Genomic DNA, 26,117 nt, shown 5'->3' on the forward strand with positions numbered 1-26,117 from the left:
GTTGAAGCCTTTTGATGTTAGTTGAGAAGAATTGCTAAGTAGGGAGTGGCAGAAATGAAAGAATTTTTTATCTATATACCTACTGAGTCAGCAAGATAAACTTTCTTGTGATAATTATATTTGATTTGTTTAATGCTGAGTGGTAGTCATTAATTCTGGAGTCTTTGCTGGGCTCTGTGACTACCAAAAAAAATAGGACAAAAACACTATGTGTCGTGTAGAGTGAGTCTGGGATCAGATCACGTAAGCCTGTGAGTAACGTATTACAGAGCTCGTAATTTAACCTGTCGCCAGTGCTGAGGCCATTCGTATTAGTTTAATCAAAGATTCTGTGCAAAGAGAGGAAAAATTCAGGAGAAAAAACCTAGCTAATAAGCTTGTCCCACTAAGGCTAGGCCTGTGAAAACCAAAAGGTTCTTCTGAGTCTGTATGATTTTATGTTCTTTCAGCACACGGAGCATCTTTGAGGCTTTTGATTTTCTTCTCCACCTTCAGCAATGGGGAGTAGAACTAAGAAGATGACGTCCAAACCAAAGGAAGCTATGTGCTGAGAGATTGAACATTGTCTTGTCACTGCTCACAAAATCTATTGACTTCACAGTTATTTAGCCTGGGCTGCAAAGAAAAGCACTTAATATAGTGGTGTAATTTTGTTTCTTGAGTATGAATTTTGCTTTAAAATTTTAGTGTGATATGTAAAGTCACAGTAGCTACATATCATACTATGATGCCAAAGTAAGTAGCAAAAAGTGGAGAGGATAAAAAATTTACGTTTGTTCAGTGTGGGAACATAGACTTTCAAGTGACAACAGAGATCAGGATCTAAGTGGCTAGGCTTTTGTTCCCCTTCTTTTTCCAGTCAATGCTGACTTGTATCAACATTGTATCTGTATCAGCAGCATCTTATCTCTGCTGCTTGATGTCTGGTAATTTTGATTTAAATGATATTAATAACCCAACCTTCTCATTTTTTATGTTTTGATTGGTATCATGAGCTGTTTTGATGTTCAGTTTTACTTTTAACAATTTTTTTTAAATCCAGAACAACTCAAAAACATTCACATAGCCTCTCTAGCAGTATTCTATTTTTGTTTTATTTTTTTTAAGCTATGATTAATTTGTCCTCATATAAGGATTTATATATACATTGTTCCCACAAGAAATGACTGCTCTGTAGAGCATCCATTACAAATAATGCTTTGAGATGTTTAACTGTTAATGTCTGAAACAGTACTGATAATCTGCTTGTAGTTTCTTTGTGTGGTTGAGATGTTAAATTTGAGATTGGAGGAACACTTCCATCTTTTCACGTCTTCCTTCCTACCATAGAAAGTTTCGTGAAAGGGATTCCTGATGCTATTTCTGCCATTTGCTTACATTACATGTATTTGTTCCAAGAGGGCACACCCTTTGAGTATGGGAATCAACTCTCGGGCAGACTGTTCAGTGCTGCAATTATCCTAGATGAGGCTATGGGGCTGCTTGATTTCTCCAGGGAGCTTTGGTAATAGAGTTCACCAACTCTCCCTCCTGTTGGCCCTCCAGCCACACTTATTTTCCAGCATGCCAATCTATTGTAATTATCTCACCTTTAACCTCACATCACATGAACCTTCTAATTCTGACCCAGTGCTGAAACGAGCTTGGGAAACACTTTATAATAATAATTTAGAGAGGAAGCTAGGTTTTCAAAGCTGCTGCCAGCTCCGACACTTTTAAAGCTCAAAGCCTAATGGCTTGTTACATTACAGAAAAGGAAGGTTCTTTTTAAAGCTTAAGAGTTAGTTGGTTCTAAATATTTGTCACCACAATTATTAAAATTCAATTGAACTGGATAAGTTGCAAGTCACTCTAGTGTTGTAAATGCATCCTGTATGGCCAAGTTATTAAAGGAAATTCCAAATTAATCAGTTTTAACATTATTAATAGGTATTAGAGCTAAGAAGCATGGCAGAATTTTCAGTGTGTCGCTGAGCACAAGCTTCATTTGAGGAAGGCTCACTATCTACTGTCTAGGCAGCGGAGGTATGTGCTGGCATTATCTCCTTCTGTGGCAAAGGATACAGTCGTATTTAAGTGATGGCCATTTATTATAGTCTCTAATGAACACTTCATAGTGAAGATTAATGCGTGTTTTCAGGATGGCAACTAATTTTACTTTTACTATAAATGTTCTGAGTAATTTATTTTTGTCTATGAAAGCTTCCATGGCTGCTGTCTTAGGTATAACTCGAAGATCATTAAAGCTTTTCTTTAAATTCAACATCATATATATATATAAAATTCTGTTGCTTTATATCATTTGAAGGCTTCCACTCTTTTGATACCCCACCTTTTTTTTAATCTAGGAGAGTGTTTTCTTTTAATTATTTTAGTTTTTTACATCCCAAATACTGCCCCTCCTCCTGACTGATCCCCCTCACTGAGTTCTTCCTCCTGCCCTCCTTAGCCTCTGACAGGGTACCCCCAGGTATCCTCCAACTCTGGGGTATCAACTCTCTACAAGATTAGGCACATCCTCTTCCACTGAGGCCAGACAAGTCAGCCTTCTGCTACATATGTACCTGGGGCCTTAGACCAGCCCATGTATGCTCTTTGGCTGGTGGCTCAGTCTCTGGGACCTCTCAGGGGTCCAGGTTAGCTGACACTATTGATCTTCCTTTGGAGTGACCATCCTCTTTACCCCTTCCCCTAACTCTTCCATAGGGGTCCCCAACCCCTGTCCAATGCTTGGCTGTGGGTATCTCCTTCAGTCAGCTACTGGTAGAGCCTCTCAGAGGAATGCCATGCTGAGGCTCCTGTCCACAAGCACAACATGGCATCAGGAATAGATAAGGGATTGTGTCCATCCATGGGATGGATCCCAAGTTGTGCTGGTTGTGCTGGTCACTGGTTGGTTGTTTTTTTCAGTAGGGAAGTGATTTTATTTTTTTTTAAATCTTGGCAGGACTTAAGTAAATGAATCTTCTGAGATTAGAGTCTACTGAAAAAGTTAAGATGGTTTTAAATGTTGAAAGTTATAAGATTTAAGTTATAATTACATTAAGAATTTCTTAAAACTCCTTTAGAAATTTGTTACTCTTGTGTCTATCATGCATGTGATGGTGAAAAAGTCCACATTTATGATGTTTCCAAGTATAATTTTAATCCAGTTAGGGTATGGTGTTCACTCTATTTCTCTCTTTCTGCCTGTCTCTGTCTGCCTCTCTCTCACACACACATGCACACATACACTCAAACTTAGTTATAAAAAGTACTGATACACTAATAAACATGTTAAATAAGGATGCCAGAAATAGATTATAAAATTCAAAAGATTTTGCAAGTTTTTACCATGAAGAAATAATAAATATTTGGAGAAGATAAATATGTTTGATTTTATTTAAACATTATGTAATGTATACATGTTGAATGTTACATCATACCCTGTTAATGTGTCTAACTTTATGTATTAGTAAAATATAATTTAAAAAATGGTTTATCCAAAGTCCAGATGTTTATACTGGAAGCTTTTAGAATAGAAGGTCATGTTAAAATCTTAACCCATATTTCCATTTCTCCACTGCTTGATGGTCCCTATTTTCAGCTCTAGAGATGAATAAGACGTTTTAAGATTAACCTTTTACTTTGGGCTACTCTCAGATTTACAGAAAGGCTGCAATTGCAGTAAAAGCATCTTGTCTACCTTCAGCCAGTTTTCTCTTTTGTTGACATCTTATATAATTCCCATGAATCTGCAGGACTAAGTACCTACAAACCAAGCTCTAGTCTTTAATTAAATTTCATGACTCTCCATTTTCATGGCTCTCCATTTTCTACTGTGAAACTCCATTCAGGATTCCACACCAGTTTTCAGTTATTAAGTTTCCTCTGTTTCTCAAGTCTTTAACAATTTGCAGATTTGTTTTTCTTGATGCTGACAGTTTTAAGGTGTATTGGCTGATGGTTTTCACAGAAAGCTTCCCAAGATTTTATGGTACTTTGATCATTATTAGTTTGGAGTCGTTAGTTTCTGTAAAGTATTTCACAGAAGCCAAGTGCCCTATTCTATCACATCTGGTGGGCTGACTGCCATCAACATGACATCACTGGGAGCTTTAACAGCTATCACTTGGTCATGGCGGTGCTTGCTGGGTTTTCTATGGAGAAGTAGATATGCTGAGTTATCTATCATGAATAGCTTAGATCTATAGATGATGATTTAATACAGAAATAATGTCATTTCTCCTCTCTCTGAGGATTTGAGTCACACATCTTCATAATGTTATTTTGCATTTTTTTGTATTTATCTTTGTTGCAATCATCTCCTGTATGATGGCAGTACATCTCTCTCAGGTTTGATTTTTCTCAACTCTTTGTTGAATCTTGCTGGAGAGTATTCCATATAATTAAAATAATTTAAGTTGTAGTCTTTTGTGATTAGCTTTTTTGTGTGTATCTGTTTTTATATGTGTTCATATGTATGTGTACATGTGTATGTATGTGTGGTCACATACAGGTATGTTCATGCACATCCAGCGTTTAGAAGATAACTTCGGGTATCATTTTTTCAGGCACTTTCTACTATTTGTTTGTGACAGCATCTTTCATTGGCCTAAGCCTTTACCAAGTAGGCTAGACTGCCTGCCAAATAGGCTTCAGGAATCTGCCCATCTTAGTTTCCCAACTGCTGGAATTATAAGCATATGCTAACACGTCTGGCCTTTTACATGGTCTCTAGGGATCAAACTCAGGTCCTTCTAAATGTGAGCCAAGCACTTCAGTAACTGAGCCAGTCATCTGTGACTAGCTTTTTGATGGCCAGTTTTGAATAGCCTACAAAGGACCACATCAACGCATCCAATTACAAAGTGTTGAGTCAGCACATTGTGTGCACAGACTGGCAGCGATTACATGCTTGACACCTCTAGATGTCCAGATCTATTTCTAGCTTATTAATATTAACTAATATTTGATTCATCATGTACTAGAAAATGTGCCAAGCACTTAACATGCTATTTTATTTAATTCACCATGAAGTAGGTATTACTATTTCCACTTAATAGTGGAAACTATTAACAGTTTTTTTTTAAAAATAAAGCAGTTTTTCTAAGATTTCATATAAATGGTGGAGAAAATTTAAAGCTAGCTTACAAGGTTTTAACAAGTGATTTCCAAGTTGAAGTTTCTATGAAAATTGTCTGAGGGTCCCGTTAAAAACATACAGGTTCAATGAGAGCTGTTAATAGACGATCTTATTGGAATTTCCATATTAATGACCACATCAATGCCTCTGATATTGATGGCCCAGTCAGCATGCTTTGGCATTTGTTGGCTCTCATTTGTGTTATACTGCTGCTTTTTATACTATATGACGTTTTAGATCTGGGTTGCACTGCTGTGACACTTTTGGCCTCTCGCTAGTTCTGCATCACCCTACTGGCCAGCCAGAGTTATGAAGCCTTTGCTATGTTTTCCCACATGGTTCTCTCATTTTTCACTAAAAACTAGTTCACACTTAAGTGTGTGCATTATATTATAGGCACTCTGCAAGTGCTACTGTTATGTTTTGGTCAGGTCCATCAATTTAAAGTTTTGTTGAGTTTGAACGTAATTATAAAGCCTTGTGCCAGGCAGTCATTTAAAAGTCTGTATCACACCATTCCTACATTTAAGGCATTCGCAAGTTAGGATGAGCTCGATATTGTTAAGACATTTTACCTTTATTTTTAAGACAAAATTAAGCAGCTAACTTAACTAACTGCAGAATCACATAAAACGCTCATCCCAATGTTGTATTTTTACTACTTTGTGTGTAAAACAGTCATTCAAATTATGATTTACTAGCCTATAGTCATTCATTTATATGTAACAATGTGATTTAAAAATATGGGATTCTATATGGGCTATTGAGTTCAGACTGGATTTTAAAAATCAAACACTAAATTTTTATTCATGCAACAAAATACTTCATAATTATTGTGATAAGAAAGCTTGAAAAATTATCTTATGTTTAAATTTCTAAAACTTAAACATTTATCTGACTGGATTAGAATACTTTCTATTACTCATAGAGAGAATGCCTAATGTATCTGCATGATTAATTTAGAATCAGGGAGATTATCTGAGCTAATATGAAATCAGTACTCAAAGGATTCTTTTAAATGCCTGTCTAGCAAGCCATTGACTACAGATTTTAAGAGCATTTATATTAGGTATTTTAAAAATGAAACTGAGTTATAGTTTATTAGAAAGAGATTTAAACATAAATTTAACATGGGAGTCAGTTGATTGAGGGGTGCTTAGTGAAAGGAGAGTGCACACCCTATCATTGGTCTGCCCACCCGACTATTGGTGTGCACTCTTCAAGAGGCAGTTGAGCTCTCTTCTGACAGAAAATCATTGCAGAAGAGGGGTTAAAAAGATCGCAAGAGACAGAGGATCATGGAGTTTTCTGTGACATAGTATCTCCTAGAAATGTCGGAATCTACAGCTGTAAACTGTTATCTATCTAGATGGCTGCCTAAACATGAACTGAACAAGACAATAACAACGGATATGCTAAAGCGGACAGAGGAAGTGCACGAGGCCTCAGCTCTACACAAAGAACTACAGACAAGGAATCCTGAGAATTTGGGAAATAGTCTTCTGCAAGGAAGAGCACAGGAATTGGTTATCCAATACCAAATGGCCAACTCTGAAAATATACACAGAGGTAACATTCTACAGACTGACCAGGTTGTACTTAGGAATACATATGCATATACATGTATCTATATACCAACAAATAGTGAAAAAAGAGGCCATAGATTTGAAAGAATGCAAGGAGGGGTTTGGAGGGAGAAAAAGGAAAGAAGAAAATGTAATTATAATCCTTCAAAAGAAAGAAAGAACAATAATTACAGTAAAAAAATTTCAGTGCTAGAGAGATGGCGTAGTGGGTGAAAGGATTTATTGCACTTGCAGAGGATCTGGGTTGAGTTCCCAGCACCTGTATGGTGGTCCACAACCATTCATAATTCCACTTCAGGGAATCCTACTTCCTCTTCTGACTTCTCCAGGCATCAGACGTGCGTGGGATGCACACTCATACACGCAAGCAAAACATTTATACATCTATAATAATAAATAAATAGACTTAAAAATTTAAAAAGCAATAAAAAGCAAACAAATTGTTTTCTAATAAAAAACAAAAACCAGGTAGAATTCTTTTAATATGATGAAAATAGAAAACCTTTAATGTTATATAATATGATTTGTAAAGATGTGCTTTATGGCCTTTGTGAATTAAATTATAGAAAATAACAAGCCTTGACCTTATTTTAGGCTGTTGTTCAGGTTTCAGAGACCTGAATTTGGAAGAAAACTACTTTGGCTTTAAGTATGCTTTCTACTGAAGAGATTCTTGATGTAACTTCATCTGTGCTTCCTGTCAATGAAGAGCAAAGGATGACAGGCACTTCCAGAGTTACAGCCAGGGTTTAAGGAGGATGCCTCAATAATAAAGACCATGAGTGGCTCCAACTCTTCACCAGTCCACCACAACCATCATGCCTGGGTTATAGTGGTTATTTTAATATGTTTAGTGAATTATTAATAAATTTGGGAATAATATCCCAGGAACATAATAACTGAATCTTGCCTCCCACGTCCATTAAGGAGAAGCGTGCTTCAAGGCATGTTCTGACATAATCTTTAGGGTCATAGAATTTAATTCAAATATTTTCTTTTAATTAACGAAATCCTGCAATAAATTTTTAAATAGCCTTTGTGACATTATCATAATTAGGTTGTAAAGTTAATGAAAGTGAAGCACATATCCTCAAATTTAATAAAAGATGTAAAAAACAAGCATATCTATTTGTTCTATTACTAAAAGTCTAGATTGCTGCTGTGGCCAGCACATATATTCCATAATTACGAATTTTCATTTTTATCCTCACACAAATAAGGCAACTGTTCTTTATCATAATTTTGTGAGGCTGAGTAATGAACACACTTTTGTGTATCTTTCCACTTCCTAAGGCTCTGTCCTGTCTTTTACACTTTCTTATCGAAGGCAGCAGACATCCTCCATCTTTATTCAAACCCTTGACCGAGTTTTGAAGTTTAGGAGGAGCTTCAAGTGGGGTTATCTCTCTTTGCTTCTTGCAGCCTAAGTTAAATAACTTAAGTGTAAGAAACACTAAAAACAAATAACATATTGTCTCATGCCTTTGGTTTCCCTTCCTTTTCTAAATAAGAGCTGCATTGTACAGTGTGTCTGGAATTTTACAGCTTCCTACTGGGAGAGAAGTGCTGAGCAGACTTTTGCTGATACTCACATGTCCTGGACCTTTAAGATAAAGGTGGCACTTGTGTTTGGAGGCAGCCTCTGTGTTAAGAGAGTGGGAGGATTTGTGAAAACACTATGAATTTAAAAAGTCCTTTTGTTGTTTGACTTGTATCCTTTTGTCTGTTACTGAATTAAGGGTGAGAAATAGCTTGCTTGAGCCAAAGTACTGTATGCTCCATTAAACAAACAAACAAACAAACAAACAAACCACACACTCACATGCACACACACCAAAACACCCAGGATTGTTGTTTTGAGCAATTTCTTGCAAGTTTCAAAACAGTTTACATACTTGATACTTAATTTAATCTTAGAAGCTGATAAGAAAAAAAAAACCCATACAGTTGGTCTTTGTTACAATTTCCTTTCTTTGTTTCTCCTCCTCCTCCTCCTCCTTCTCCTCTTCCTCCTTCTCCACCTCCTCCTTTTCCTCCTCCTCTTCCTCCTCCTTCATCTTCTTGTGCTATTGTACTATTACAAATAGTGTCTGTTTTTTAAATTTGTATTAATACAAACATGTGTGCTAGGTCCCAGAAGAGGCAAAGCACCAGATTGGGGTGTGTCCTTGATACAGCCCATGGAAGCCCATCTTCCAACCTATTTCTCACCCAGAAGGGTATAAAAACCCTTCCCTGCTTCTTCCATAGAGTTGTTACAATGATTCTACGAACATTTTGAAATGTAAATATCTTCACAGATACAAGTCACAGCACCTGTGACATTCATGGGCATTATTTCAAACACAAACACAAATACTTGACAGGTTTCCTAAGGATATCCAGAAGAAATTCAGATGAAAAAAAAGTGAAGTCCCCCTAAGCCTTGATGGTGCACACTTGAAAGCCCAGTCGCTCCAGAAGCTGGGCTGAAGATTCAGCCAAGCCTAGGAGACACTGAGAAACTTGCATCAATAGAAGAAGGCAAGTTACACACCATCCTTTCAACAAGGAATGAGGCATGTCCTCCAACGTCAGCTATTCTGGAAGAAAATCCTGCAAGGAGCGTGAACTGGCTGACAGTGGAAAAACAATAACAATGACCACTTGTCACCTGAGGCATGAAATAGAATGATCTAGACTTTTAAAAATTCTTTTCCTCTCCCTTCCATCCCACTGCAGACTGTATGCTGACTTGAACCTTTATATCTAATTCAAACAGGCAAAAAACATCCTAGCTACATGCTTTTATTTGTAGTAAACTTCAATCCTCTATCTCCATGGTATCTCCATGGAAATGGAGGAAAAGACTTCATATTAAGTAATTTATAGGGTATATTCAGCTTACACATGAATTAGATTCAAAGGAGCCAAACACGTGATACCTGTTTGGTTTTTTATCATAATGAGTAATAAGTGACTCCAATTTATCAGCAACCTTTATGCATTTGCATAATTTTCTTTTAAATGGAAATTCTTTTTGAAAACTAAGTTCTCAAAGTGATTTCTGAATAACAATTTTTATGCATGATTCAAAATAAGTAACCACAGCACCTTCATTTCCCTTGAATTCGTTTGTAAGGTAAGGGGTTAGCAATAGTTGTCTACTTTTCTATCCTATTTATTTGACCCCAAATTTTTTTATTGGATATTTTTTATTTACATTTCAAATGTTATACCCTTTCCTGGTTCCCCCACATACACATCTGGAAACCCTCTATCCCATCCCCTCCTCCCCTGTTCCTATGAGGAGTTCCCTCATCCACCCTCCCACTCTCTCCTCCCTGCCCTCCAATTCCCCTACACTGGGGCATCGAGCCTTCATAGTACCAAGGGCCTCTCCTCCCATTGATGCCTGACAAGGCCATCCTCTGCTACATATACAGCTGGAGCCACAGGTCCCTCCATGTGTACTCCTTGGTTGGTGGTTTAGTCCCTGGAAACTCTGGGGGGGGGGGTCTGGTTGGTTGGTATTATTGCTCTTTCTATGCAGTTGCAAACCACTTCAGTTCCTTCAGTACTTTCTCTAGCTTCTCCATTGACCCCAAATTTTTAAGTGGATTTCATTTTCCACTCTTCCAAACCTCCATATTTTACCTGGCCATTTTTGTTCAGCTAGGTAGTGGGTAAGAAGGAAAGGAGTGAGTAAGAGAAAAGATGTCCATTCTGTTGGCTAAGTACTTAATATTTGTAAACCTTTATATTTTTCTTTAAAAGTAAGTTGAAATTTAGGGGATACTTATGAATATTAATGTTGTTATCTTAATTGAAAGATTAATTAGATAAATACTACATTTAAGTCACTTTTTTGTCTTATATAAGTAATACTTTATTCTTTTTTCAATCATTTCATTTTTTAATTGGATATTTTATTTGTTTACAATACAGATCTCATCCCCTCTCCCCATTTCCTCTCCCTAGAGCCCCCTATTCTATACCCACTCTTCCTTTATGTTTTTATACCATTTTGATTACATGCATGTATTAAGGTCAGTTCTAGGTTGAGGGTCTAGCAATACATTAGATGCAAATAGTTGAAGTACGAGCAATACAATAAGCACAAATAGTCAAAGGAAAAGCAAGGCATAAAACCAATTACGTGAACACTCCCGTGATCACTGTTTCTAAAGACTTATCAGGATGACCAAAGTATCTGAGCCTACATCCCTATCTATATGCCATTTCTGAGGTTTGACCAAAATGGAAATACTGAGCTCAGGGCATGGATAATTTTATCCGCATTATCTGCAGCATCAAAGGTCAACAGAGCAGAATTCTTTAAATTCATAATCTCACTATGCAAAGTTAACACACCCAGAGAGGTGTTAGGATTATGCCAAATATCCTACAGGTATCTTTAAACTTTTTTCTAGTTATAATGACAATCATTGTGAATTTTAAAAGTAACACTACTCCAATGATATTTGTCATGACACTTGGGATGGCTCCTAACTCTTGAACCCTGATCCTCCTTCAGATAATTTGAATGAGTTATAGAGCATCATTCGTTGTTCCAAATACCTCTATAAATCCTTTCGTGCCGGGCAGCGGTGGCTCATGCCTTTAATCCCAGAACTTGGGAGGCAGAGGCAGGCGGATTTCTGAGTTCGAGGCCAGCCTGGTCTACAGAGTGAGTTCCAGGACAGCCAGGGCTACACAGAGAAACCCTGTCTCGAAAAACAAAACAAAACAAAAAAAAATTCCTTTGGTATACCCAATACATTAGTAACATTTTTTTGCTAGATGGTTAACAAAAATAGTTGTCTTAACTACTTGTGTCAATGCTATTGCAGAAGCAGTGGTGCTAGCAATTAATAGAGTTAAAGCTGTTATACCAGCAATAATCAAGCCTGCTACTCTCTTGCTTCAGCTTAAAGCCTAACTCACTTCTTCTAGCACTTTCAAGTTTTTTTTCAGAGAATCAAGGTTTTCTAATACTCAAGGCAGTGAGACAAAAGCTGGTTGATAGACCTTCGTAACAGACATGCCAGGTTTCAACACACTAACATAATTGGAAATTATAAAGTCAATGCAACTTACAATAAATATTGTAGAAGAGACAAAACCAATTTTTGCTTGGCAATTAAAAGAGCCTTAAAACATGGACTAACCCTTGTTTGAAATCCAGATCCTGTCCCAACTTTATCTCTTGCTATTGTAACATCACAGTGAGCTACAGCCAGCTTCCAAATATGTCTCTGACAAAGTCCAAATCCAGTGTTCCAAAAGTAGACTGTTATTTCCCATATTGGATTGATTTCTAGACCAGTGCATTATTGAGTTCTAATAGCTGGGCACCTTTAAGAAGAATACAAGAGACATAATTTCTCTTTTCGATTCTCTATCCCACAAGGTCTAAAAACTTGAGGCAAGGCTGCTTGTCCCAGCCGGGATATAGTCAAGCAAAGGTGGGTCAGGAACATATGTCCAATACAGCTCCCCAGTCACCCTTGTCAGGACACTTTGCAAGCTCACAGGTCAGCATCATTCTTTGTCTCAGCAACAGTCTCATCAATCTTTTTAAAGTTCCATTGGCCTCTTCCACAATACCTTGTTCTTGAGGATTATATGAAATCCCTGTAATAAATTGTTGACAAAAGGTCTCAACTGCTCAACTACCATTGCCAGACCCATTATCTGTTTTTTTTAAAATTGGATACTTTGTTTATTTACCTTTCAATGTTATCTCCTCTCCCATTCCCCCCCCATCCCCTCCCACCTCCTCTGATTTCTATGAGGGTGTGCTCCCACCATCCTCCCATTCCTGCCTCCCTGCTCTCGAAATCCCCAACACTAGGGAATTTAAACTTTCAGGGACCAAGGCCCTCCTCTTCCACTGATGCAGGACAAGGCCACCCTCAACTACCTATACAGGTGGAGCCATGAGTCCCTCCTTTTGTGTTCGAAGGCTGGAGGTTTAGACCCTGGGAGCTCTGGTTGAATATTTTGATACTCTTTCTAAGAAGGACCGAAGCACCCACGCTTTGGTATTTCTTCTCCTTCTTGAGTTTCATGTGGTCTATGCATTGTATCTTAGGTATTGCGAGCTTTTGAGCTAATATACACTTATTCATGAGTGTATATCATGTGTGTTCTTTTGTGATTGGGTTACCTCACTCAGGATGATATTTTCCAGTTTCATCCATTTGTCTAAGAATTTCATAAACTCATTGTTTTTAATAGCTGAGTAGTACTCCATTGTGTAAATGTACCACATTTTCTGAATCCATTCCTCTGTTGAAGGACATCTGAGTTCTTTCCAGCTTCTGAATATTATAAATAAGGCTGCTGTGAACATAGTGAAGCATGTGTCTCTGTTGGATGTTGAAACATCTTTTGGGTATACGCCCCTGAGTGGTATAGCTGGGTCCTCAGGTAACACAATGTTCAATTGTCTGAGGAACCGTCAGACTGATTTCCATAGTGGTTGTACCAGCTTACAATCCCACCAACAATTGAGGAGTATTTCCCTTTCTCCACATCCTCGACAACATCTTTGTTTTTGATCTTAGCCGTTCTAACTGGTGTGAGGTGGTATCTCAGGGTTGTTTTTGATTTGCATTTCCCTGATGACTAAAGATTCTGAACACTTCTTTAGGTGCTTCTTGGCCATTCAAGTTTCCTAAGTTGAGAATTTCTTGTTCAGCTCTGTACCCCATTTTTAATAGGGTTATTTGGTTGTCTGGAGTCTAATTTCTTGAGTTCTTTGTATATATTGGATATTAGCCCTCTATCAGATGTAGGATTGGTAAAGATCTTTCCCCAATCTGTTGGTTGCCGATTTGTCCTATTGACAGTGTCCTTCGTTTTACAGAATCTGTGCAGTTTTATGAGGTTCCATTTGTCAATTCTTAATCTTAGAGCATAAGCCATTGGTGTTCTGTTCAGGAACGTTTCCCCTGTGCCCATGTGTTCAAGGCTTTCCCCCATTTTCTCTTCTATTAGTTTCAGTGTAGCTGGTTTTATGTAGAGGTCCTTGATCCACTTGGACTTGAGCTTTCTACAAGGAGATAAGTATGGATCAATTTGCATTCTTCTACATGCTGACCTCCAGTTGAACCAGCAGCATTTGTTGAAAATGCTCTTTTTTCCACCGAATGGTTTTAGCTCCTTTGTCAAAGATCAAGTGACCATAGGTATGGGGGTTCATTTCTGGGTCTTCTGTTCTATTCCATTGATCCTCCTGCCTGTCTCTGTTCCAATACCATGCAGTTTGTTTTTTTTTCTGGTTTTCCAAACTTTTTATTGTCCATGGCGTGGTGAATGGGTGTAGATAGTGTGCGCTCCCCCCAAAAGCCAGGGGAGCCTGACTTTTATAGGGAGGGTGAAAAGGGAAGGGAATAACTTAATTAGCTACACCCCCAGCCTTTAGATAACCATGCAGTTTTTTTTATTTTATATTTTATTTATATTTAAGATGCCATCCCCTTTCCCCATTCCCCCCCCGAACACCCCTGTCCCATGCCCCCCCTTTCCTTTTTGCTTTTATACAATTTTTTTAAAATGTTAATCAAAGGATTTATAAGTTTGGTAATGCTCAATCAGAAGCGTAACCCAATACCCAACCTAGATATAAAAACTATCTTCGACTGGTGGAGACATGTGAACATCTGCCTCCATGCCCCCTCTCTCTTTCTCTCTCTCATCACCTAGCTTCTCCTCTTCTTCATCTTCTCTCCTTGTTCCATCTCTTGCTCTCAGTACTCCTTCCCACTTAGCTCCTCCTACATATCACTCTTCCTGTTAAAGTAGAACTTTTCTCTCAAAATACAATTAGAGCATACTTATTCCTAATTGTACCAGTGAGGTACAAGATAGTCCTAATACCCAGTCCATCATTCTGTTGACTAACCAGAACCTCTGTCATCTCTTCTAACTAAAACACTTTTGATCCTGGCTTTTTGGGTTTAGAATGAATGTCAGCTGAAAACCATCTACTCAGATCTTTTCTCTCAAAGTAAATAGCCAGGATTGGTTATGAGACTATAGGTCTTCAACCCCATCAGAAATCCAGAATGACTGAGTTAAGTGAAGTTATGGGAAGCACTAAGCATAGCTTCTAAAACTTAGCCAATTTATAGAGACCGCTGAACACCTGAAAAGCCCCTATACTACTGAACGTTGGAGCATCAAATCTTCAGCCTTCTGGCCCAGAATCATCTGACAGACCTTGGTGATGCAGGATTATTAAGGCTGATTACTCTGTCTAGGCAGATATAATCAGTCGACTATTCTGCATGTGTGTCCTTTTCTGGACAGTAATTTGTCTGTAGATGAAGAGAGGCAATTCTTGCCTAGTGGCTGTCACCGCACAACTGGAGTATCTCCAAGGATGCTCAATTTCTTCTTAGAATCCACGACAGGAAGCTGTCAGGAGCAGACAGGTCTCTAATCAAAATGAACATTAATATATAAATATTTGTAGCGTCAGTTCTATGGACTTCTGATGTTTTGAAAACCAACTATCCATGTAAGGTAACCTGGACTGTTGTCTGTTCACTACTCTCAGCTATTTCTAAATAGAATATGGAAAGCACCCTAACAATAAACTCAAAACCATGAATTTGCTATAGTCCCTTAACTCATAGGTTAACCGTCCCAAATCAGTTAAAAAAGGGCTGGGTCTAGGCCTTGTATTCCTAAATGTGTTATACAGGCACAATGCCCATGAGAGTATCAATATTCATCTCATTTTTATATTAATAAGAGGCTCATACCAATGAAAACCTTAAATTTGAAATCAAAGTAAATTTTGTAACATTTAAGAAATTATAACTTCATCTTGATAATAATTATACAGATTTCTACCAATAGGTTATGGCTATGCAATAAGTCCTAGCTAATCCCCCCTGTTCCAACAAAACCACTACTTTCCCCCAGAAAGACAGACCATTATTAACCACATTAGTCTCCAAGCTCAGGGAATAGGAGCACTGACTCTTTAACTTCTTCAAGCTGATTAAGGTCGTTGAGATTTTAGAAGAGGGGTGGGGGGAAGAGTAAGTTGATAAGCCTCTGATGCTGTGTCTTCACTGAATCCAGATGGAATTCCAGGACATCAGGAGTTTGGGCAGGTCTGCTCAGTATGCTTGATGAATAGATACACCAAGGCTGTGTATTCCTTTCTGCTCCTTCAGTCCTCTCACTAAGTTCTCCATTGGGAAACCCCTGGTCATATCAGTGGTTAACTGTGAGCATCGTCCTCTGAGTGTGTTAGTCTTTGGCAGACCTCTAAGGAGACAGCTATATCATGTTCCTCACATTATGCACTTCCAGCCATCCACAACAGTGTTTAGCTTAGGTGGCTGTACATAGGGTGAATACCCAGGTGGAATGGTCTCCTGATGGTCCCTCCTTCAGTTTCTGTTCCATGTTTTGTTTCCCTATTTGCTCCCTTGAGCATTTTTGTTTCTCATTCTAAGTAGAACTGAGGCATCCCCTCTTGGTCTTCCTTCTTCATGAGCTTCATGTGGTCTGTGGGTTGAGTCTTTGCTAATCCAAGCTTTTGGGCTAACATCCGTGGAGATATGTTTGTGTAACTATCTTCTTTTGGGGTTTTTGGAAGATTACTTTCTTGCTTTTTCTAGGTTGTAGTTTCCCTCCTTGTGTTGGAGTTTTCCACCAATTATTCTTTGAAGTGTTGGATTTGTGTTGAGATACTGTGTAAATTTGGATTTGTCATCGAATATTTTGGTTTCTCCATCAATAATGATTGACAGTTTTGCTGGGTATAGTAGTCTGGGCTGGCATTTGTGTTCTCTTAGGGTCTGTATGATATTGGTCCAGGACCTTCTGGCTTTTATGGTCTCTGGTGAGAAGTCTGGTGTAATTCTTATAGGTCTGCCTTTATATGTTACTTTGCCTTTTTCCCCTACTGCTTTTAGTATTTTTTCTTTGTTTTGTACATTTGATGTTTTGACTATTATATGGCGGGAAGTATTTCTTTTCTGGTCTAAACTATTTGGAGTTCTGTAGGCTTCTTGTATATTTATGGACATCTCTTTCTTTAGGTTAGGGAAGTTTTCCTCTATAATTTTGTTGAGGATATTTACTGGTCCTTTAAGTTGGGTGTCTTCCCCCTCATCTATACCTATTATCCTTAGGTTTGGCCTTCTCATTGTGTCTTGGATTTCTTGTATATTTTGGGTTAGTAGCTTTTTGCATTTTGCATTTTCTTTGACAGTTGTGTCAATGTTTTCCATGGTATCTTCTGTACATGAGATTCTCTCTTCCATCTCTTGTATTCTGTTGGTGATACTTGTGTCTATGACTTCTGATCTTTTTTTTAGGTTTTCTATCTCCAGGGTATTGTCCCTTTGTGATTTCTTTATTGTTTCTACTTCCATTTTTAGATCCTGCATGGTTCTGTTTAATTCCTTTTCCCATTTGGTTGCATTTTCTTGCAGTTCCTTAAGGGATTTTTGTGTTTCCTCTTTAAGGGTTTCTATCTGTCTACCAATGCTCTCCTTAAGTTCTTTGAGAGTTGTTCTGCGCACCTCTTGTGTCCCCTCCACCCGCGAACAAGGACACGAGAGACAGTATTCGGGTATTACCACAGACGAGGCTTTACTTGTAACAGCAGAAGCAGAAAGGCCGTGGAAGGGGCAAAGACAGGAAAAGGCACAGCTTAAATACACCCTAGAGTGACGTGTTCACTTTTGATTGGCTGTTCACTCATCACCCAATATTACGCCTTGGGATTGGCCAGTGACTTTGGCAGGCTTTCTGCCTTTGCACCTGAGCAGTTAATTGTTTACTAGTGGGGAGGACACGATGTCCGCGCCATCTTGGAATGGCGGATTATACCACTGCTAACAGTGGCTTCCTACGGAGAGTGTTATTTATGTCTTTCTTAAAGCCCTCTATCATCATCATGAGAAGTGATTTTAATTCTGATTCCTGCTTTTTTGGTGTGATGGGGTGTTCAGGGCTTGCTCTGATGGGGGAGCTGGGTTCTGATGATGCCATGTAACTTTGGTTTCTGTTGCTTACGTTCTTGCTCTTGCCTTTTGCCATCTGGTTAACTCTAGTGCTGCCTGTACTTGCTGTCTCTGACTGAAGCCTGTCTTTCCAGTTATCTAGCTTGTGTCTGATCTCCTAGGGGTCCAGATATCTCTGTGATCTTTTCAAGCTGCACTGATTACAGTGGTACCTCTAGGATGCCTCAGGATATGGTGCCTCCAAGGTAGCAGTCCAGCTAGGTATCTGCTGTTCTGGGTGCAGTGTCTCCTCTAGAATATCTCAGGATATGTTGTCTGATGCTCTGAGTTCAGTTGTTCCTCTGTGGCTCTGGGTTGAGTGGACCTTCCAGTAGGTCTCAGGTGGAATCTGGGGTCCACACAACAGCAGACCTGGCAGAGGTCTGATCCAGGCCTCAGATCTGAGAACTAGTTTCTAAGACACTGTCCAAGTTAGAACGCCTAGGATCCCTGCTTCCTCTGGGTTCTTGGAGGTTGGGGGCAGAGCTGCCACCCAAGATCTGCTCAGTGCTCTGGCCCAGACCGGAAGGAACCAGTGTTCCAGGCTGGGAGTGACTTCCTGGGTCCTTTTGGTTCCCAGTTACTCCCTGTTTAGGGTGGGCCCTGCTGTCTGCTTACCTAAGATACTGCCTGAGTTCGAGTGCCTGGGATCCCTGCTTCCTCTGGGTTCTTGGAGGTTGGGGGCAGAGCTGCCACCCAAGATCTGCTCAGTGCTCTGGCCCAGACTGGAAGGAACCAGTGTTCCGGGCAACCATGCAGTTTTTTATCACTATTGCTTTGTAGTATAGCTTGAAGTCAGGGATGGTGATTCCCCCATTATTGTTGAGAGTACTTTGTGCTATCCTGGGGTTTTTGTTATTCCAAATCAATTTGAGGATTGCTGTTTCTATCTCTGTGAAGGACTGAGTGGAAATTTTGATGGGGACTGCATTAAATCTATAGATTGCTCTTGGCAAGATAGCCATTTTTTTACTATATTAATTCTTCCAAACCATAAGCATGGGCGATCTTTCCATCTTCTGAGATCCAATTCAATTTCTTTCTTCAGGGACTTGAAGTTCGTGTCATACAGGTCTTTTACTTGCTTGGTTAGATTCACACCAAGGTATTTTATATTATTTGTGACTATTGTGAAGGGTGTCATTTCTTTCTCAGCCTGTTTATCTTTTGAGTAGAGAAAGGCTACTGATTTGTTTGAGTTGATTTTATATCCAGCCACTTTGCTGAAGTTGTTTATCAGGTTTAGGAGTTCTCTGGTGGAAGTTTTAGGGTTACTTAAGTGTACTATTATATCATCTGCAAATAGTGATATTTTGACTTCTTCCTTTCCAATTTGATTCCCTTTGACTTCCTTTTGTTGCCTAATTGCTCTGGCTAGGAATTCCAGTACTATATTGAATAGGTAGGGAGAGAGTGAGCAGCCTTGTCTAGTCCCTGATTTTAGTGGAATTGCTTCAAGTTTCTCTCCATTTAGTTTGATGTTGGCTACTGGTTTGCTGTATTTTGCTTTTACTATGTTTACGTATGGGCCTTGGATTCCTGATCTTTCCAAGACTTATCAGGAAGGGGTGTTGAATTTTGTCAAATGCTTTCTCAGCATCTAGTGATATGATCATGTGGGTTTTTTTCTTTGAGTTTATTTATATAGTGGATTACAATGATGGATTTCCATATATTGAACCAACCCTGCATTTCTGGAATAAAGCCTACTTGATCATGATGGATAATTGTTTTGATGTGTTCTTGGACTTGTTTGTGAGAATTTTATTGAGCATTTTTGCATCAATATTCATAAGGGAGTCTGAAGTTCTCTTTCTTTGTTGGGTCTTTGTGTGGTTTAGTATGAGCATAATTCTAGGGTATAATTTTCCTCCTTATATTGGAGCTTTGCCACTATTAACCTTTGTAGTGCTGGATTTGTAAAAAGATATTGTGTAAATTTGGTTTTGTTGTGGAATATCTGGGCTGAGATTTGTGTTCTCTTAGGGTCTGTATGACATCTGTCCAGCATCTTCTAGCTTTTATAATATTTGGTGAGAAGTCTGGTGTAAATTTGATAGGTCTGCCTTTATATGTTACTTGGCCTTTTTCCTTTACTGCATTTAATATTCTTTCTTTGTTTTGTGCACTTGGTGTTTTGATCATTATTTGATGGGAAATATTTCTTTTCTGGTCTAGTCTATTTGGCATTTTGTAGGCTTCTTGCATGTTTATGGGCATCTTCTTTATGTTTATGGGCATATTCTTTAGGTTAGGAAAGTTTTCTTCTATAATTTTGTTGAAGATATTTATTGGCCTTTTAAGTTGGGAATCTTCACTCCCATCTATACCTATTATCCTTGGTTTGGTCTTCTCATTGTGTCCTGGATTTCTTGGGTGTTTTGTGTTAAGAACTTTTTGCATTTTGTAGTTTTTTTGACAGTTGTGTCAATATTTTCTATGGTATCTTCTGCACCTGAGATTCTCTCTTCTAGCTCTTGTATTCTGTTGGTGATGCTTGCATCTATGACTTCTGATTTCTTTTCTAGGTTTTCTATCTCCAGGGTAGTCCCTCTTTGTGATTTCTTTATTGTTTCCATTTCCATTTTTATGTCCTGGATGGTTTTGTTCAATTCCTTCACCTGTTTGTTTGTGTTCTCTTGTAATTCTTTAAGGCATTTTTGTGTTTTCTCTTTAAGAGCTTCTACCTGTTTACCTGTGTTCTCCCCAAATTCTTTGAGAGTGTTATTTATGTCCTTCTTAAAGTCCTCTAACATCATCATTAGAAGTGATTTTAAATCTGAATCTTGTTTTCCTTGTGATATGGGGAATTCAGGACTTTCTAATGTGAGAGAACAGGGTTCTGATGATGCCAAGTACCCTGGGTTGCTGATGCTTATGTTTTTGCCTTTGCCTTTCACCATCTGGATCTTCTTAGTGCTACCTGCCCTGTCTCTGACTGGAGCCTGTCTTTCCTATTATCTTGGTCGTGTCAGAACAGTTTGAGGTGGGTGTTGCTGCTGGGGATAGAGCTGAGGCCCAAGATCTGTTCAGTGCTCTGGTGCAGACTGGAAGGAACCAGTGCTCCTGGCAAGGAGTGAATTCCTGGGTCCCAGTGGGTCCCAGTAATTCCCTGTTTGGGGTGGGTGTTGCTGTCTCCTTACCTAAGATACTGCAGGGAATTAGAGCTCCTGGGAGCCCTGCTTCCTCTGGGTCTTGTGAGATTGGGTGCAGATCTGCTCCCCCCCACCCCAACTACTCAGTGCTCGGGCGCAGACAGGAAGGAGGTCACTTATGCCTACATTATAGATCCTTACAAAGATCTATGCTTCATTTTCTAGCAGGTAATTAATGAAAGAAAGCAATAAAGTAGTACTGTTTTATCCTTCTATGCTTCAGCCATTGCTAAAATGGTTATGTTAATCCCAAAGATAGAAGAAAGACCACTGACCCAAATTATCATGGCCAAATTGATTAAAGCAAGAAATTAATTAAAGCAAGCTTTTAAACTCATGTACATTGGCTGCCTCCCCCTAATGTGGGGTTTGAGAAGTCAGCATTGGATATGAGGAAGACAAGGCTTTTATAGGTCGGGGTAAGTGGGCAAAATAGATGGGGTTACCGGGGCAGAACATTAGCATAACAAGGTAGTCCTTCTTGAAACAAAAAGAGTGCAAGGTAGGCTTCTAATAAAGTAGTTATAGCAACAGGAAATCATAACAAGGTAGTCATAGGCGGTCATATAACCATTTGAAACAAAGGTCAGTAGGATCACAAGATGCTTATAAAGAACTTTTTGAAATAAAGACATGATTGCCATTTCTGGAACAGACAGTACAGAACCATTTGTAGTCAAGGTTCCAGGTGGGGCATAGCTCAATCCTAGAGAGACAGATTTAATCATAAACAGGTACGAATCTAGTTTGTCTTTAGCATAAGATGTTTTTAAAGCCTAGATAGAGGAAGGCTGGCTCTTTGGTTGATCCCTCCAAGGAAAGTATGGAAAGGCTTTTCCTTTATCTGCTCACTAACTAGTACTACCTTCAGTGATTTAGTTAAGGTTTCCGTTGCTGTGATGAACACCATGACTGAAGGTTTATTTGACTTACATACACCAATTACAGTCCATCACTGAGGGAAGCCACGGTATGAATAATTCAAAGCAGGAGCCTAGAGTCAGGAACAAGAACAGAGACCAAGGAAGGATGCTGCTTACTTGCTTGCTCCTCATTGCTCACTCAAGCTTGATTTTTTTTTTAAACAACCAAGGACTCTGTGCCCAGAGGTTGCACTGTCCTAAGTGGGCTGGGCCCTCCCACAGCAAACATCAATCAACACCTTATGGACTTGCTTATAGGACGATCTAGTGGAGGTGTTTTCTAAACTGAGGGTCCTTCTTCCAGGTTGATTTAGCACATGTTAAATTGACAACAAAAACCAATCAGCTTATCCAGTAACCACGACATGGACTGTGCCTCCTAATTTACTCTGTCTTTATCTTATGTGACAATGAAATGATCATTGTGGAGGATAAGGGTAAAGGCTTTATTAAAACAGCTTACGGAAGGATGGAGCCTTACTGGCTTGGCGTCCTTGCAAATGCCCTGGCCACTTTCAGCATGAAAGCTGGTGGACCTGATATAGCAACTGGGAATGTGCCAACAGGAGGTGCAGTCCTTTGCTGCTGCTGCTGCTGCTCCTGCTCCCCCGAGGAGGAGAAACTGGAAGCAAAGAGAGAAAACTGTGTGGAGTCTGATGTGCTGACTTGGGTTTCCTGGTTGGACAGATGCTTTTTAGTTTTATGCGGACCCATTTGTCAGTTGTTGACTTTAATTCAGGGCTGAATGGAGTCCTACTCAGAAACTCTTTTCTGTACTTATGTTTGTAGGTTACTGCCTGTGTTTTCTTCTTGCAGTTCCAGCATTTCAGGTTTTGCGTTTAGTTCTTTAGTATATTTACGTTCAGTTTTGTGTTCGGAGGTAGATAAGAGCCTAACTTCTTTCCTTTATATGCGGACATCCAGTTTTTCTAGCTCCATTGGCAGAAGATGCTGTCTCTTCTCGGGGTGTATTTTTGGCAACTTTGTCAAATATTAGATGGTTGCAGTTACTTGTACTCATTTTTAGGTCTTCTATTTTGTCTACTTTGTTCCATTTGCTTACATGTCTGTTCTGTGACAGTACCATGTGGGTTTTATTATGATGGCTCTGTAATACCGCTGGAAGTCTGGTATGGCAATTTTTCTGGCATAAAGTTTCTCCTTAGGATTGCTTTGGTTATCTGTTTTTTTTTTTGTTTTCTAGTTCCATATGGATTTTGGAAGAGGTTTTTCTATTTCTGTGAAGATGTCAAGTGGATTTCCATTGGGATTGCATTGGACCTCTAAGTTTATTATGGTAGAATCACAATATTAATTTTACTAATCCATGCAGATTGACAAAATGTTTTAATATTATAGAAAGACAATATATTCAAAGGGATCATATTTTTTCAGGAAAGAATTTTTTTAATTGGAATTTATATGCTGCTTTTTTTTCTCCAGTGTAAAATTGTGATGTTTCTTTGAAGTAATCTGATTTTCAGGGAACTAGAACACTCACTTACCATGATAATAATGATGATGATAGTAATCACCTTTAGTATTTGATATTCTTTATTTCAAAGTAATCTAAGTATTATGTTTACTTACACTTACAAATACATAATCTTTTAAGAAAAAGTGAAAATAATGCAACTTAAATATATTGGTTTAGAATTTCAAAACCATGATACATATTTGTAAAAACAGGATTACAGTAACATCTTTAATATGTACTCTCCCCCCATGAGCAGGACTGAGAGACCTTGGTTGCCACAGCAAGGTCAAGTGACGGGATCTAGGTGGAGTTACCCACCTTGGCTGCCCGGAACACAGAAGCAGAACTGCCCCTGGGCTTGCCTTGAGACATCTCTGACCGTGACCTAGAACGACTATGGATTATCCCACCCATCTGGAACCAGGAGGGGTTGTGGGTTGGGTCTTCCCCTTTAAATTGAGAGCCGAACATTAAAGCTTTGGGCCTTGATCAGAGAACTTTGTCTTGGCCTCATCTCTTCTCGCCCTCCAGCCCCTTTCATTCCCAGCCCCCCTTTCAGGTGAACCCAGTTGACTTGTGGCTGCAGGCGGCTACATAATAGTTGCACTGTTACTCAGAATGGGCATAAATATTCAATGCTTACTTAAATTGCTTTTCTCAGATGTATGTTTAGGTTAATTGAAATATTTCTAATATAAAATTTCTCCTATGAATCTATTATTTAGGTCTAGATTATTAATAATTATCTCTGATTATATAAGAAGATTAATAACTATATAAATATAACCAAATAGTATCCTGGAAAAGTTGGAATAATTTATGCCCATCAGTATTGTATAACAAAATCATAGAAATATCTCTTTGTTCTAATTAATTATTTTTTCTGCCATAAAGATTTAGATGTCTGAAATCTCATTATTATTATTACTTTTATCACTTCTATCTTGGTATCTTGCTTTGAAAAAGTTTGCTTTGTTTTTTATCTAATTTTTCTATTCTATTTGTGAGAAGAAAATTATTTTATATGCCTCTTTTAGATACCTACATATTTAGCAACTCTTACAGACATAGCTTTGCAAAAATAGGAGGCATATCCTTTCTCTTCCAGTGCATCCTAGTGACCCTGAGATGCACTGAGCTACTGTAGTCTAGCCACAGCCCTCATGTTCCTTTGTATATGACTTAAGTTTATTTTAAAATCATAAAAAGCAAAATTTGTATATATTTATGGGATATTTCAATGCACAGGTTGATTTTTTTTATTTTCTGTTAGATTAAACATATCTGCCCTCTACATATTTAAATTTCTTTCTATATTTCTTTATAATGAAAGTTTTTACAATAGTTTTCTTCCAGCTTTTTCATATATACAGCACATCATTATCGGCTACAACTCTTTTACTGTGCACATAACTTTTGCTTCTCTCTGATTTTCTGACCGGAACTTTATGCTCACCAATCAGCTTTTCCACAGACTTCTTTTTCCACCACTTTCCTATTCTCTGGTAACCACTATTTTACTTTAAAATTGTATAAATAAAGTTGGTTTGTTTTTTTTTTTTTACCTTTTTTGACTAACTGGAAAACTTCAGTTAGAAAATTTTGCTTAGTTTATTTCTCCATTTAGAAAAACATGGAACTGTTAAGAATATTTTAACTGAATAAAATATTTAGGAAAATGTGCTTTTTCTCCTCAACCTCTACTCTTAATTGACATTTTGGATTTTGACACCCTAGACGACAGAGAGTGTCATGTCAGCTGAAATGAAGAAGAAAGAAAAGTAGAGTGGACTGTAGCAATGGTGGTAAAGTTCAGAGAAGGGCAATGGCACAACCCAATCAACAAATGGGGTATAGAATTTAACAGAGAATTCACAACAGAGGAATCTCACATGGCTGAGAAGCAGTTAAAGAAATGTTTAAAGTCCTTAGTGATCAGGGAAATGCAAATCAAAACAACCGTGAGATTCTACCTTACACCAGTCAGAATGGCTAAGATCAAAAACTCAGGTGACAGAAGATGCTGGTGAGGATGTGGACAAAGAGGAACACTCCTCCATTGTTGGTGGAATTGTAAGCTGGTACAACCACTATGGAAAGCAATTCTGGCGGTTCTTCAGAAAATTGAACATAGTATTACCTGAGGACCCAGCTATGCCACTCCTGGCCATATATCCAAAAGAAGTTCCAACATCCAACAGGGACACATGCTCCACTATGCTCATAGCAGCCTTATTTATAATAGCCAGAAGCTGGAAAGAACCCAGATGTCCTTCAACAGAGGAATGGATACTGACAATGTGGTACATTTACACAATGGAGAACTACTCAGCCATAAAAAACAATGACTTCATGAAATTTTTAGGCAAATGGATGGAACTAGACAATATCATCCTGAGTGAGATAACCCAATCACAAAAGAACACACATGGTATGTACTCAATGATAAGTGGATATTAACCCAAAGCTCCAAATACCCAAGATACAACCCACAGATCAACATGAAGTCAAGATGAAGGAAGTGGATACTTTGGTCCTTCTTAGAAGGGGGAACAAAATACCCATGGGAGGAGATACTGAGACAAAGTGTGGAACAGAGACGAAAGGAAAGGCCATCCAGAGACTGCTCCACCTGGGGATCCATCTCATATACAGTTACCAAACCCAGACACTATTGTAGATGCCAAGAAGTGCTTGCTGACAGGAGCCTGATATAGCTGTCTCCTGAAAGGCTCTGCCAGAGCCTGACAAACACAGAGGTGGATGCTTGCAGCCAACCATTGGACTGTACACACAGTCCCCAGTGGAAGAGTTGGAGAAAGGGCTGAAGGAG

General features: G+C 38.7%; 1 protein-coding gene across 2 annotated transcripts in view; it reads left to right on the forward strand.

Annotated features, from left to right (window-relative positions):
- Positions 1 to 23,775, forward strand: part of LOC143441153 (uncharacterized) — a 54,646-nt gene extending 30,871 nt beyond the window's left edge. For both annotated transcript variants that reach the window (XR_013108378.1, XM_076928238.1), the window contains exons 2-4: positions 6,495 to 6,694; positions 23,012 to 23,104; positions 23,541 to 23,775. Coding sequence is in view for 1 of the 2 variants with exons in the window: in XM_076928238.1 (XP_076784353.1) it covers positions 6,495 to 6,694; positions 23,012 to 23,094 (283 nt within the window). In the remaining variant the exon portion in view is untranslated. The remainder of the gene's footprint in view (positions 1 to 6,494; positions 6,695 to 23,011; positions 23,105 to 23,540) is intronic.
- Positions 23,776 to 26,117: the final 2,342 nt, after the last annotated feature.

Source organism: Arvicanthis niloticus, chromosome 2, assembly GCF_011762505.2.
Source record: "Arvicanthis niloticus isolate mArvNil1 chromosome 2, mArvNil1.pat.X, whole genome shotgun sequence".
Lineage (NCBI taxonomy): Eukaryota > Metazoa > Chordata > Mammalia > Rodentia > Muridae > Arvicanthis > Arvicanthis niloticus.